This window comes from Dermochelys coriacea, chromosome 1 (assembly GCF_009764565.3).
Source record: "Dermochelys coriacea isolate rDerCor1 chromosome 1, rDerCor1.pri.v4, whole genome shotgun sequence".
NCBI lineage: Eukaryota > Metazoa > Chordata > Testudines > Dermochelyidae > Dermochelys > Dermochelys coriacea.
This window is the reverse complement of record NC_050068.2, coordinates 8,234,038-8,250,191: the sequence shown is the minus strand read 5'-3', so window position 1 is coordinate 8,250,191 and position 16,154 is coordinate 8,234,038. Positions and strand designations below refer to the sequence as shown.

The 16,154-nt window shown below is 42.0% G+C and overlaps 1 protein-coding gene across 1 annotated transcript in view; it reads left to right on the top strand.

Annotated features, from left to right (window-relative positions):
• LOC119849263 (disintegrin and metalloproteinase domain-containing protein 20-like) overlaps positions 1-16,154 on the top strand; it is a 202,866-nt gene that overhangs the window by 161,771 nt on the left and 24,941 nt on the right. Inside the window, exon 18 of the mRNA XM_043504014.1 lies at positions 2,485-2,596. Within this exon, the coding sequence (XP_043359949.1) occupies positions 2,485-2,596 (112 nt within the window). The remainder of the gene's footprint in view (positions 1-2,484; positions 2,597-16,154) is intronic.

Sequence of the window (16,154 nt, the reverse complement as noted above, 5' to 3'; positions counted from 1 at the left end):
ATGCAGGTCCCCACATCTGTACCCTAGAGTTCAGAGTGGGGAGGGAACCTTGACATAAGGTCAGGATGACAGCATAATAAATATAGATGTTTTCATCTAACCTACAGGTACAAGGCAATGGGTGGCACTCTGATACATTATGGGTGATACGTAACTTGTTTGTATTGGTGTATAAAGATGCATCTCAGAGGGACTGTCTTTATCTGGCCTAGGAGCTAGTGGAAAGTCCTGCCACTACCTGAGCTGGTCGATTGTCACAAGCATACATGTGTTAGTGTACCTGTAACCATTGAGCCGCGGCATTATCACTGTGCTTCATCGGCAATAAACTTAACCAAGTGCCTTCCCTATGAGCCAAGTCTGTAGATTTATTGGGTGGTTCGCTTGAAGTTTGCTGTGCTGGCTGTCTGCGCAGAGCTGGGACAGCACACAGTAAAACACATGGGAGAACACGCACACAGCCAAACATCTGACAACACTCTTCTCAGTAAGACTGAATCTATCCCATGCTAACTAAAGGGGAAATTTGCTATGTATGATGAAAGGCTATTAACTGTAGGTAGTAGTTTAGCTTATACAACAAAATTAATGTGAGGAATCAGGAAGAGATTAACATAGTTATTTCAAATTCTTTTGCAATGACTGACATTGAGAAACAGGAAGATTTTAACTTGTCCTCAACTTCCAGTGACATGCAATAACTATGTGCATCACTGAAGGAAAGTTTTAAATATCATCTCCTCAATGGCAGTGGAGTCACTGGGGTTCCTGATAAGTTGTCCAAAGTTCCAGCATGGTACAGACTAGATAGGATACCTATTAGACACAGCTATAAGACTTGGGGAGCAGGAGCTAGAACCCTGATCCTTTGGCTCCAAAAATCCAAGTCTGTACTGCTTGAGATAAAGGAGAGCTCCTGTAGTAGCTACTAATGGAACTGTGAATCTCGTTAAAAAGCAACATGACACAGTCAGTCCATAAACTTAACCTCCTACCAGCTAGACAGGGTTCAGCCTGAGAACTGACATTCTCAGGAGTTGGAGTCTAACAGTCAGATGCCCATCTGTAAGGTGATCTGTGCAGACCACAGATGCAATTATTATTTAAATCAAACACATACACACAAATGGGAAGCTGGGACAAGAAGCCCAGGATGTATGTGCCTTCGTCTTAGCTGGACTGTGAGGGAGTTAAACTCTTCAGTGGGCTGAGTGAAAAGCCCAGCCTATAAAGATCACTTTAAGTGTCAGGCTTGAGGAGAAGACTTGAGGGCTGTAGCACATTAGCTAGCTGAATGGTACTGACAGACGAAGCCATAAGAAATTAAAGGTTTCAGTAAGAAGCCATGCTCCTGGGAAGAAGCAGCACGGCTTCTGTCCAAATAGAGAGGAAAGGATTTTGTGTGTGGATTGGAGCCTGGAAATGGGACAACCACTCTCTTCTTTAATCCCTTCAAGAAAGGGGGCCCCAGAATATTTGGCTGTTCTGATGAAAGGGAATGGAGAGATTTTAATTGTTAACTTTGAGAAAAATAAATGTGTTTTATGAAATTCTAGTAACAAAAATTCAAGAAGTACCTTTAATAAGAATTTTTTTTAAAACTTATTTCTACAATATAAAAACCATCTGGCTGATTTTTGGCCTGACCCGAGGTCGCTGTACTACTGAGTATTAACCTGAGCTCAACCAAGTTCTAACCAAGCTCTCTGGGGCATTTATCACGTATTTGTGCACCAACACAAGGGGAGCCCAACCTGTCCTTGATTTACACCTAGAAATAGAAAACCTGTTTTATAATCCCATGGCTCCTTCTTTACCTTACATCAGTCAATGAGCCAACTCCTGATTTCCAAGTTGCATTTCTAGCACTAGATGGAGCAGTGCAAAAATACAAACAGTAGCATTTACTTGGCTGAAATTGGAGTTCAAGACCTACAGGTTAATAAAGCCAGCTTCCCCTGGCTCTGAAGGTAAAACATACTCCTCCAAGATAAATATGCCCAGATCTCTACTTTTTATATTGCAAGCCAGAGAGAAGGAAGAAATATGCAATCTGCTGTTGCTTTGTAGCTTCCTATCTTTCCTCTTGGGGCTTTCCACATGATTTCACTAGAGGTTTTGATAACACTGCGAAATACAGCCCTAATGAAGTTAAACTGAAGGAGAACTGATTTAAGTAGTTAGAGAAGTTGGTTCAATTTTTAGATCTTTTGGTCAGCCACTAGATGATAAAGATTGCACACTAATAAACCAAACTCCTCCTGCCAAAGATGGAGACTCTGGGTAACTAGTTATCTTGGTGCTCCTGTCAAAAGACTTGGAGAAACCTAAAATAGCAGATAAGAAACTACCATTCTATCTTTTATTTAGTATGTGATGCCATACAGTACAGGGCAATAAGATTGCACCAAGAGCTCAGGAAGGCTGTATTTTCATCAGATTGCTCATTTGGTTCATGTTATTTATACCCTTAATCTATTTCAGATGTGCAACAGTAAGAAAAACTGCCATTGTAATTTTGGTTGGGCCCCTCCAGACTGTACATTAAAAGGATTTGGAGGAAGTGTTGACAGTGGACCCCCTCCGACTACCGCTAGTAAGTGCTGTGAAAAACTAAGCGCTCTATATTTTATCCTGTTTTTCAGTCTCAAGCCAGGAATCTATGACCTGTATTCTAATGTGGTCTTTGCAGCTGTCACCCACACCTCTATACTACAGCAATGTGGTCAGTTGGAGCTGCCCTTGAAAGGAGCTGGAAGTCTTTACTTATATAACACTCAAAAGGCCTGATTCTGATATCTTTACTCATACCAAGTGTAGCCCAATCCATACATTACATATAAATTATATTGATTACTTAAGAATTCCCAGTTATCACTCTGAGATTTGACAGGTTTTTGTTCCAAGATCAAGCCCATTATTATTAAAATTACTGTATAGTTGAGAGCCCCGATGTGCACAATTGCAACTATTCTACTCACTATTCTACAATAATTTATTAATAGATTTAGCAAAGTTACAAACACAAAAACCCAGTAAAGTGAATAGAGATAATACAGAATGTACATCTGAACATCCATATACTCACACCATCCCTGGAAGAACAGCATGAAATGTTAACCATAATCTTCCTCATCACCATCATGTTCCTCATCATCTCCAGTGGCCATCATCCTGGCACTTCTCAAGGGCTACACCTCTCTCTCCTCCCACACACAGGCTTGGATGCAACTTTTATAATATGTTACACTGATGCCACTATGTCTAATGCATATTCAATAGGGGTTTCTCCCCTCTTCCTTATCTGTATTTCTTCACCCTACTAATGTTAAGGTGCCCTTCTCCTATTGGTTAGTATACTAATGATCTCAACTTATTATCATATACATCAGTTTGTTGCTATGACACTCTTGTGGTCAGATATCTGCAGATGTTCTCTCCAAAAGCCAGTGTTAGCTCATGTTCCTGTGGTTGGCTGGTATCATTATGGACAAAATTCCCACTTACACACTCTATTTCCAGTTCCCCAAAACTTAGGAGTGGCATTTAGGCCATTTATCTGTGCCACAGCTCATAGGTTGCAAGCCTTATGTTAACTGCTGAAGCCCATGTCTTACAGGTTACAGGCCTGTAGCCTTATATTACTGCCAAATAATATAAATGCTAATGCTACACAAGTAGCAGCTTACTTCACAAATGGATCAGTAGGATCTTGTGAAGTTAAGGTACTATTCATCATGAATGAATGGATCAGAATCTGGCCCTAAATAGACACCAGAGGCAAAAGAGTAGTGTAAAGAAGGTGATGCACTTTTTTCCAACCTACCTTACAGGGGGTTCCTACCCAAACCCTTTGAATTTTTCTTCTTCCTTATGTAGCATTTCTCCACCTTACCATAATCCTAAATCCCCTAGTCCTAGTAGTCACCCATTCCTTTTAACTGGTTATTACTTTACAGTTTTTGTAAACTCACTGAATTCCCATATATCCCCAATTCTTCCAGTGATTATCCACATATAGTCCATTTCTGGGGTGCATCTGGGGTAAAAAGGACTGTTCCAGGTTGTTGAGCACCAAGTAATTTCATCTTAAAAATGACTAAAATTGTATAGTCTTGAGTAATAAGAAATAATAGGCCAAATCTTAATAAAGTTCTCTCTTAATATCAATTCAGGGACATGTCTCCCACTGTTTTAGTCACATGAGGTTATTTGCTGGGCCTTAAAGGATACCACAACTAAAGACAAGCAAAATAATCATAATTATTAACTATGACTATTATTAAAGAAAGGGAAAAAATTAAAACCAAAAGAGAACACAAACAATAAACAATGGTTACTTCACTTACAATCTTGTCTATATGTTTCTCTGTGGAGAGCTTTGACAGACATTACACTTTTCCAGAGTTTACCCTTGGTCTACCCTTGGAGGGGGCTAAAGTACCTCATATCCCAAAATTGGGAGTGAGCCTTGTCTTAGTGTATCATAGATAATAAAACAGTTTATAGATGGGCAAAAGGCTTTTGTTTAAGAGCAGAGGAGCCCTTTTTGAGTTATAATGGATAACATAACAGGTTATAAATAGGCAAAAGTGAGTAATCTTAACTACATGCTATGAAGTAAAAAAAAAAACCTATTTAAATCAGTTCCTCAAAGAAGTCATTCAAGGAGCTTCACTGAAAGAGGCAAATTGATGAAATATTAAATCCAAATTAAATCCCACTTTTTTTCTCTGTTTACCAATATTAATTTATGTCTCCTATCCAGGAATACATATGTGTCACTGTGCCTTAGTGGGTCACAGCTGAGAATATCAGGTTCAGGACAAACAGCTGAGAAATAGGGCAGACTTGCACTAAACTGGTAGGTTTCAGAGTAGCAGCCGTGTTAGTCTGTATTCGCAAAAAGAAAAGGAGTACTTGTGGCACCTTAGAGACTAACAAATTTATTCGAGCATAAGCTTTCGTGAGCTACAGCTCACTTCATCGGATGCAGTGAGCTGTAGCTCACGAAAGCTTATGCTCTAATAAATTTGTTAGTCTCTAAGGTGCCACAAGTACTCCTTTTCTTTTTACTAAACTGGTAGTTATTCTATTATTAGATATACTAACCCAGTGACCAAAGTAAACTTCTGTCTCACCACATTAGTTAAAAAGAAGTCAAAATACAGTCTCCTTAGGCATTCTAGCCCTTATCTCACCACACAGACAGTTGACTCTATGATGAGTGGTTATTGAAAACCAATTTCATCTCATATAGGGTCCTTCTAATGCAAAGAGATCAGCCACTTAGCCAGGTCAGTATCGCAATAATTTCTTGGCTACCAATACTTTAGTAACTAAAATCATGATCTTGCATATAAAGCATGTCTTTTAAGGTATTAGGGGAAAGGTTATGATCTGTTGAGAGTCATTTCTCTATCTATATATGTGTATCATGAATGCATATGAAGTTATGAGAATTGTGTTGTATGGTGGTCACTAAAGCATGCTCTAAATAGGGGAATCAGCCAGATATCAGCTCCCCAGAGGCAACAGCAAGGAAAGTAACCAACGCCTGGGCGGGGTGTTAAACAATCCATCAACAGCCATTGTCCAGCAAGGGAGCTACAATGCAATGACTCACCTGCATGAGGCCACACCAGAGGAATTGCTCAACCTTGCTTGGAGAGACTCAGCAATGCCCTCCAGGCTTGACTTATGCTCCCAAAGAACATGGATTGAGAGTCTAAAACAGATAGAATGGACACATGCTGGGCCCTTCTCCTGCCCCCATCTATGCTGCAAGCAACCAAGACACTGAGAAGAAGACAAGACTCCAAAACAGGAGACTGGCCCTGGTTTAGAGAACAAACCTGTATATTAAGGACTGCAAAATCCACTGGGGTGAGAAAAACTGCTTAATCTAGTTGCTGGGTTGAGAGTTTAGAGTATGTGCTTTTATTTTGGTAACCACTCTGACTTGTTTTGCTTTGACTTTTATAATCACTTAAAATCTATATTTAAATAAACAGATTTATTAACTATATTCTCCCTGAAGCAGTGCATTTGGTTTGAAGCGTGTAAGAGACTCCCCTTGGGATAACAAGCCTGGTATATAACAATTTCTTTGTTAAATTGATGAACTTATATAAGCTTGCAGCGTCCAGCAGGCATAACTGGACACTGCAAGATGGAGGTTCCTAGAGTTGTGTCTGGGACCGGAGATATTGGCTAGTGTCATTTGGTTGCACAGTCCAAGGAGCCACTTACATGCCAGAGGCTGTGCGTGAACAGCCTTGGAGTGGGGGTTCTCACAGCAGAGCAGGGTAAGGCTGGCTCCCAGAGTCGAGGAGTTTTGGAGTGACCTAGCAGATCACCGGTCCGGATAACACCAGAGGGGAACATCACAGGAGTCCAAGGTCACATGAGCATATCACATTCCTTACATGGCTTGATGACTCACAGGGGGTACCTGTTGGCCCCTTGGAGGCTGAGGCATCTGTCAGAAGATCTAAGTGGGGGGAATAAGTTTCTTCTATGGCTCATTGTGAGAGCTAAGTGTCTTTAATGGGCCATCAACTCAAAGCTGTCTAGCCTTGACGTATATCTTATCTAGTGTGTGTTACCCAGGAATACAGCACATATGTAAGATACCAGTGCATAGCCAATATTCATAGCTTCATATACAAAAATGATACATGCATATAAACAGGATAATCGTACATAGCAAATCACAACTTTTCCATTGACACTTTACATGTCATGGTTTGTACAAGATTTGTTGCAATTGTCTAACATTGGCAATATCAATGATGTGGGAGTTCATATTTCAATCATACAGCATCACAAGAGGCTAAATAACAGGAGAAACTGTTATATCTTAAATGACAATAAAATTTCAATGTTTGCAGTATTGTTGTTGCCATGTTGGTCCCAGGATATTAGAGACAAGGAAGTAAAGTAGTATCTTTTATTGGACCAATTTTTGTTGGTGAAAGAGAAAGTGGGCTTCTTCACCTTGAATGGTCCCATAGAATATGTGTTAATTACTTATGCAAAACATCTGTTCCACCTTATATTTAGCTGTGACACTCTAAGTACTACCTTTCCCAGACCTGAAGAAGTGCTCTGCATAGCTCAAAAGCTTGTCTCTTCCACCCACAGAAGTTGGTCCAATAAAATATATTACCTCACCCATCTTGTCTGTCGAATAGCATTTCAGTACCATTAAAATCATTACAAGAAAAACATTAAATTTAATCCCATGACAGAGCTTTACAACTTCATTTCACCATACATGTTGAAATCTTGATGATGGTGTCATCTGAACTGGAAGGTTGCTTCTTCCTGATGCTGCTCTTTGACTGTTTTCTTCTTAGCTGACTTGCTTGTAGAGACAAGCTAAGCAGAGATGAGAGGCTATAGTGAATGCTGTAAAGTTGAGGATAGGAGCAGAGAGAGTTTGCTTAATTCTGAGGATTTTTACACCCTTCTCTTTCCGTAACTTCATGGAAGGAGGAAAACAACTCTTTCAGGCTAGGCTGGATTCAAAATTTTCTGTTGTAATCCTTTCATTCACTCAACACCTTCATTGTTTGGTCTTGGTAACAATTTCAGCTAGTGAATGGTGATCTGCTAGTACTTGTGCAGTAGGGTTGTAATTTTTCCTGAACTTGATAATTATACTACCTTTCTCTTTGTGGTGGGAATTCTCTGAACACCGTTTAAAGTTAGAATTATAACTATTTTATTCAGTCCATTTTCTGAGATATACATTGAGTTTCATCAGGGTATAATAGGCATTTATATTCTATTGCAAATAAGTCCAAACACCCTTATTTTCTATATAAAAAGAAAAGGAGGACTTGTGGTACCTTAGAGACTAAAAAATTTATTTGAGCATAAGCTTTCATGAGCTACAGCTCACTTCATCGGATAAGCTCACAAAAGCTTATGCTCAAATAAATTTGTTAGTCTCTAAGGTGTCACAAGTCCTCCTTTTTCTTTTTGCGGATACAAACTAACACGGCTGCTACTCTGAAACCTGTCATTATTTTCTATATAAATATTTTTCAGTTTTCAAATAGTCTTTTTAAACTTAACTAATTCTTAAAGTGTCTTTAAATTTATGTAGCCATTTACAAAGGCATTGTTGCTTCTTCTTAACAGTCTTTGGAGAGCTGACTCATTTATTTCTGGGTTTAGTAAGGAAATTTCTTAAGTGTTTCCAGATTGCTATTAATTGGGGAAATAATTAGTTTTTGTTTGTGTATTCTGCACATCCCCACTTACTGGTAGTCTCTCTTTGTACTCAACAGTAGAACCTTCTCCAAGCAGTGCCTGATATGGCACACGTGTCTTCACTCCTCCCTCTCACCTATTTTATACTAAAAACTGAGGGTAAGACTATGTCAGAGGGCACTGTGCTCTCTATCCCCTCAGGTCCTTCCCACCACCAGACAGAAGTGAACTGTTCCTGTCCTTTGGATCCAGGGTTTTCTCCATTTATAGTGCCTTGTTAGTTTATAGTTGTTGTTCTTAGTGTAGCCTTTAGTATAAAGTGGTTTTAAGTATAGGATAATAGAGATAGTGTAATATACTCTGTAAAGTCAGTTCCTTATGTTATGGCAAAACTGTAGAAGAAGAGTATGGGCTTTAAGAGATGTGCTTCATGCCCTGCTGTTTTTCCAGCATCAGAAGAACACGTAATATGTCTTAAGTGCCTGGAAGAAGGGCACTCTCCCTCTGGGTGTTTCATTTGCTGAACTTCCACTCCCGTGCACACAAGAACAGGCAGACCAGACTGTAAATACTGTTGCTCAAGGAGGCCTTGGCTGCTAAGCCATCCAGTTCCAGGCATTCATCAGAAAGGAAAAATAAGAGGCCTGACTCAGTTCTAGTAGCCTCCTCTAGCAAGACTGAGTTCTACATCATTGGGATCTTTGTCGATGCTCATTTCCAATTCTTCAGCTAAAGCTGCCAGGGCTTCAAAGGCACTGGAAATAGAAAAGGACTGTTAACTTTCAGGGAACCTAAAGACATATTGATTCCATCTGTATCAGTTCCAAAGAAGCAGAAGCTGAGGGAGAAGAGGGGCACTGTTAGCAGTGCTATATCCCACCAGTCAGACTTATTGGATCTCTCTGATGCAGATATAACCTTTATGGTTCTGACTTTGAAGTTCGAATCAGTTCCGGGTTCTATTTCAAAGCCCAGTATTATGTAGCTAAGTGTTTTCCTGGATCCAGTATTTTCCAGGCCCATTATCTGCTCCAGTTCCTAGATCGTCATCAGGCCAAAGAGGATATTAACAGTAGTGGCTGATTTCTATCTTCCTCCACGTGAACGGTCCTCAGATCTGACCAACAGAAACTTGGCAAAGGAGAAGAGGGAGTCTTCTTCAATTCCAAGGTCTGCTTTGTCATCATCTGAAAAAAGGAGCATAGTAGAGTAGGCTTTCTCCAGGTCCTTCTATACCTCCTCCTAAGACTCCTATGGGATCTCTAGGTAGATCTTTCTCACTCTTTATTTCTCTTCACCCTCCAGTTGCTATGTTTTCTCCGGTGACATCCATACCACATCCAAGGTCGGATCTGTCCTTAGAGCAGGACTCGAGACCTGCTTCATCCCAGGTTAAGCTACCCTATCTGTTTGCGCCTCCTCTCATGGGTATGTTTCCAGATCCCAACTACTGGACACACTGGCAACCATAGTCTTCATGGCCCTAGAGTTTCACCACAACAATTTTTGAGGGAGGATAGAGAAGTAAACTGTGAAGTATAATCTGTTAAGGAACTGGTGGCTCAACAGTCCTCAGATCTAGTTCCTCCAGATCCTTTGGTAGTTCAGGTAGTATTGCCTGATACTCTTTCTGAAGAACAGGAGGAGGAGATGGATCCTCTTTTTCAACAGGAGGAAATGGATACTGATTTTGATCTCGATTTGTCACCTAACAAGCATGTGGGTGTGACTTTGGCATCCTCCCTTTTTGAAAATGTTTGGAATTCCATGAACATGTGGTTCTTCTCCAAGGAGTGTCCGTGTGGCCGCTCCACTTCAGTTGTCTTGGCGCCCTGCACTTCTAATCAGAGATTTGAAGTAGCAGTGCCCCAGATGGCCGTGCACATGCAGCAGTCATCTTGCACCGCTCTGAGCGATTACCCCGTGCACAGCCAACCATCCCCCAGTTCCTTCTCTACTGCCTTTGGCTTCAGTCGGAATGACAGCAGCACCCTCACAGTATTAGCTGTTTCTATTATTTCAGTTATTTCCCAGCTAGAACCTCTCTCCCTTAATTTCTCCTTTAATTTTCTTTTACAATTAAAAAAAATTGTTTTCCTAGTCCTCCCCTTTCTCCTGCCTCAGGTGGGAAACTCCCAATGACAGAAGAGGCATAAGAACGGGATTATTCCTATTCTTCCTTTCAAAATAGCCTCTCAGAGATGCCTGGTTCTTCAGACTTCAAATATTCTCACTTGCAGACTGTCTATACCAGTCTCTGACGGCCACGTGCACTGTGTCCATTGCCTGGGGGAAGACGCATATATTTCAAAAGTATCACCACTGCAAAAAACTGACAGCTAGGACAAGGAAGACTAGGGATCTCCAGTTGAAACTTCTGATGATGGAGAAATCCCTCAGATTAGCCTCCGACCCAGAGTCCGGGACATCTGGTCAACGGTCTCCAACATATGCCTCAGTCATGGGACCCTCTTCTAAAACAGCTACTGAGGTTTCTGTTCCTAAAAAAAGCAATCTCACTCTTCACTGCAGTGAGATTCGCCTCAGAAAAAGACATCTCCGACCACAAAGTCTGCCCACAAAGTACCGACAGCACTGAGAGTGCCAGACCATGAGGCACCGGGAACATCCGGTATTGAGACGTCCCGAGGAGCTAAAGAACTGGTGTGGTCTAGCTGTCATGGAGGTACACATACCAAAGTCAAGACTCCTAGCTCAGCACTGGTAGAGCCAAAGAAAACCCAGACTCTGATGGCACCCCAGCTACTACCCCCACTGGCTCAGCCCCTCCTCTTGCCAGCAATGAGGAGGAGGAAGAGGAGGCAGGGATGTACTCCCCTCGCCATTCCTCACCCAAACTTGGACCCTCAAAGCACCAAACATCTCTGGATGGAAGAGGCTGGCAGGTTCCACAAAGGGGGCCACCCCCTATGGCTCTCCCACTGAACTTGACATACTCAGACCCATGGGCATTTTACAGGGCACAGAACTTCAGGCTCTCTGACCCACCCAGGTCCAGAACAATGTGATCCCCTTTGCCGTCTGGCCCAGCTTCCTCAGAAATACTGAAGGAGGAAGCTGAAGAATCTGAGGATGTGGCTGCGGGCAATAGCCTCCCATCTACCCATATCTCTTTTTCATCACCAGACAAAACAATAATGCCACCCCCCCCCACATCTGGAGACTACTTTAAATCCTTTTAAGGATCTGTTTAAATGTGTAGCTGACTCCCTTGACGTATCAGTGGCCGAGCTACCAGAGACACAGCATAAACTGACAGATATACTCCAAGCTTCTCCATCAGCTAAGATTGCACTACCCATTAATGCAGCCATTATGGACCCAGAAAAAAAGTCTGGCAGACACCAGCCATAGCTCCACCTTCTTGTATGAGATCTGACAAAAGTAGAGTGTACTGGCTAAGGGGGCTGAGTTTTTGTTAACTCACTCTACCCCAAACTCATTGGTAGTATAACAGTTAATCAAAGGGGGAAGCAACATCAGTCGAGAACCACCCCTTACAATAAGTACTGGAAAAGTGTTGGTTGAGGATACGAGAACCCCACATTCTCCAATCCCAGAGTTATAGCCAATCTCCAGCCCATTTGAGGACCGCCTGTTACCATTCTACCCAGTCTGGAAAACCATCACCATGAACAAATAATAATGGTAATGATAATGGTAGCATGACAAATGGGAAGGAGGATATAGAGGTAGATATTACCATATCAGAGGTAGAAGCGAAACTGAAACAGCTTAATGGGACTAAATCGGGGGGCCCAGATAATCTTCATCCAAGAATATTAAAGGAATTGGCACCTGAAATTGCAAGCCCATTAGCAAGAATTTTTAATGAATCTGTAAACTCAGGAATAGTACCGAATGATTGGAGAATTGCTAATATAGTTCCTATTTTTAAGAAAGGAAAAAAAAGTGATCCAGGTAACTACAGGCCAGTTAGTTTGACATCTGTAGTATGCAAGGTCCTAGAAAAAATTTTGAAGGAGAAATTAGTTAAGGACATTGAAGTCAATGGTAAATGGGACAAAATACAACATGGTTTTACAAAAGGTAGATCGTGCCAAACCAACCTAATCTCCTTTTTTGAAAAAGTAACAGATTTTTTAGATAAAGGAAATGCAGTGGATCTAATTTACCTAGATTTCAGTAAGGCATTTGATACCGTGCCAGATGGGGAATTATTAGTTGAATTGGAGAAGATGGGGATCAATATGAACATCAAAAGGTGGATAAGGAATTGGTTAAAGGGGAGACTGCAACGGGTCCTACTGAAAGGCGAACTGTCAGGTTGGAGGGAGGTTACCAGTGGAGTTCCTCAGGGATCGGTTTTGGGACCAATCTTATTTAATCTTTTTATTACTGACCTTGGCACAAAAAGTGGGAGTGTGCTAATAAAGTTTGCAGATGATACAAAGCTGGGAGGTATTGCCAATTCGGAGAAGGATCGGGATATTATACAGGAGGATCTGGATTACCTTGTAAACTGGAGTAATAGTAATAGGATGAAATTTAATAGTGAGAAGTGTAAGGTTATGCATTTAGGGATTAATAACAAGAATTTTAGCTATAAGTTGGGGATGCATCAATTAGAAGTAACGGAAGAGGAGAAGAACCTTGGAGTATTGGTTGATCATAGGATGACTATGAGCTGCCAATGTGATATGGCTGTGAAAAAAGCTAATGCGGTTTTGGGATGCATCAGGAGAGGCATTTCCAGTAGGGATAAGGAGGTTTTAGTACCGTTATATAAGGCACTGGTGAGACCTCACCTAGAATACTGTGTGCAGTTCTGGTCTCCCATGTTTAAAAAGGATGAATTCAAACTGGAGCAGGTACAGAGAAGGGCTACTAGGATGATCCGAGGAATGGAAAACTTGTCTTATGAAAGGAGACTTAAGGAGCTTGGCTTGTTTAGCCTAACTAAAAGAAGGTTGAGGGGAGATATGATTGCTCTCTATAAATATATCAGAGGGATAAATACAGGAGAGGGAGAGGAATTATTTAACCTCAGCACCAATGTGGACACAAGAACAAATGGGTATAAACTGGCCACCAGGAAGTTTAGACTTGAAATCAGACGAAGGTTTTTAACCATCAGAGGAGTGAAGTTTTGGAATAGCCTTCCAAGGGAAGCAGTGGGGGCAAAAGATCTATCTGGCTTTAAGATTCTACTCAATAAGTTTATGGAGGAGATGGTATGATGGGATAATGGGATTTTGGTAAGTAATTGATCTTTAAATATTCAGGGTAAATAGGCCAAATCCCCTGAGATGGGATATTAGATGGATGGGATCTGAGTTACTATAGAAAATTCTTTCCTGGGTATCTGGCTGGTGAATCTTGCCCATATGCTCAGGGTTTAGCTGATTGCCATATTTGGGGTCGGGAAGGAATTTTCCTCCAGGGCAGATTGGAGAGGCCCTGGAGGTTTTTCGCCTTCCTCTGTAGCATGGGGCATGGTTGACTTGAGGGAGGCTTCTCTGCTCCTTGAAGTCTTTGAACCATGATTTAAGGACTTCAATAGCTCAGACATGGGTGAGGTTTTTCATAGGAGTGGGTGGGTGAGATTCTGTGGCCTGCGCTGTGCAGGAGGTCGGACTAGATGATCAGAATGGTCCCTTCTGACCTTAGTATCTATGAATCTATGAATCTATAAACAAATGGGTTCTGGAAATTATTCAGAAGGGCTACTCCATCCCTTTTATCTCTATTCCCCCTACCCACCCCGCTTCCCCATCCCTCCTCAGGGACCCCTCTCGTGCACACCTGCTAGAGCAGGAAATAAATCATCTCCTACAATTAGGTGCGGTGGAACCCGTGCCAGCTCAACACGGGGGCAGAGGGTTTTATTCAGATTACTTTCTCACTCGGAAGAAAACAGGTGGATGGAGGTCCATTCTGGACTTGGGAAAACTAAACAAGTTTTTGTAAGAACACAATGTTTCAAGATGGTGACTCTAGCAACTATAATTCTGGCACTGGAGAAAGGAGATTGGCTCTTGGCCCTTGACCTACAGGATGTTTACTTTCATGTTACCATTCACTCGGCACACAGGTGGTTCCTGCAGTTCACTCTAGGGAACCTGCATTATCAGTACAGAGTGTTCCCCTTCTGCCTGTCCACCACCCCAAGGGTGTTTTCCAAGGTTCTTGCCATCGCAGCAGCACACCTTCGCAGGCAGGGTGTGATCATCTTTCCCTGCCTAGATGACTGCCTTCTAAAAGCACTAACACATCAGGCAGCAATCTACGCCACTCACACCACTAAAACCCTGTTTACGGACCTAGGGTTACAAATCTACCTTCAAAAACCCACTTTGATGCCCACCCAACAGTTTGACTTTATGGGGCACACCTCAACTGCCTCACAGCAACAGCACAACTACCCCAAGAACGCTTTCTTACTTTAACAAATCTAATTACAACAGTAAGAGACAGCCCACAAACGTACACCAGAACGTGCCTACAACTCGTGGTGCACATGGTGGCTACAACGTTTGTCGTGAAACATGCCAGGCTCCATGTGAGATGCCTACAGGCCTGACTCCACACAGGCACTCACTAAACAGACATCTTACAATGCCCAGCAGTCTAAAAGACTCGTTCACATGGTGAACACAACATACAAACATTTGCCCAAGTGTTCCCTTCCGACAAAAACTTCCAACTGTAACAATCACCACAGACTCCACTCTGGTGGGATGGGGGCACACTCGTGCGACAATACCATCTAAGGTTGCTGGTCCTCAGCAGAATCTAATCTCCACATAAATCTAATGGCGCTAGGGCAATCTGAAACACCTTCCAGCACTTTCTCCCTCTGATCCGCAACAGGACTGTCCAGATTCTTACGGACAACTTGACCACTATGTTTTATGTAAATCACCAAGAAGGGCCCTGATCTTATCCCCACTGTGCAGAAGCAGTCCACCTCTGGCAGTGGTGCATCTCCAACAACATCTCCAACAACATAGACATCATAGCAGCCTATCTGCCCAGATGCTAGAATGCAACAGCAGACCACCTAAGCAGGAACTTTTCACAAACCCACAAGTGGGAGATGGATCCCGGAATAATAAAAACTATATTCAGACAATGGGGATTCCCCTCAATAGATCTCTTCGCAATGGCACACAATGCCAAGTGCCTGCAATACTGCTCTCAGGCTGGACTGGGGCATGACTCTCTGGGAGACGTCTTCCTTGTGAAATGGGAGGCCCCACTGCTGTATGCCTTCCCCCAGTCCCTCTTTGAAATCACCTGTGCAAGAAAACATCAATCCAATATTTGACATCTTTGGAGCTACCTTCACAAACAGGTCACTCCCTATTTTGGATGGTCTTTTGCAACTTGCTAAAGTAATTTGGTCAATTCCTACTTCTTGTCAGCCTGTGTCCAAGAAAGTATCAGGTTCTCAGGAAGGTTTCTCTTATTTTCTCACCTATCCTATACCAAATTTTCTGGTGGTGGCAGTTGCCAATAACAGGTTTAGATCTAGCCATGCTCACTCTTCTCTCCCAACTGCATCAATCTTCCTCCTCTCTCTATCCACAGAGGTAGTTTTCTCATCCTTTTCTGTGGAAATTAGAGTGGCTAATTAACAGGCAGTGATGGCCTATTACCATTTCCATTTGTAGAAAAGAATGGCATACTTTGCCTGAGGATAAAAGAAGACTAACTAATGTTATTCTGACAGAAGAACAGAACATGGCAAAGATCTCAGGGCATCATTTGATGCTTCAGATTCTTCTGCCAGAGCTTTGGCATCTGCAGTCTGCTTGTGGTAGTATGCTTGGCTCTGTCATCTTCTTTGGCTAAGGACACTAAAGTTAAAATGGAAGCCCTCCACTTTGAGAGTCTGTTCAGCAATAAGACTGAAGAACTTTTGGAGATATTAAAGGAAATTCAGT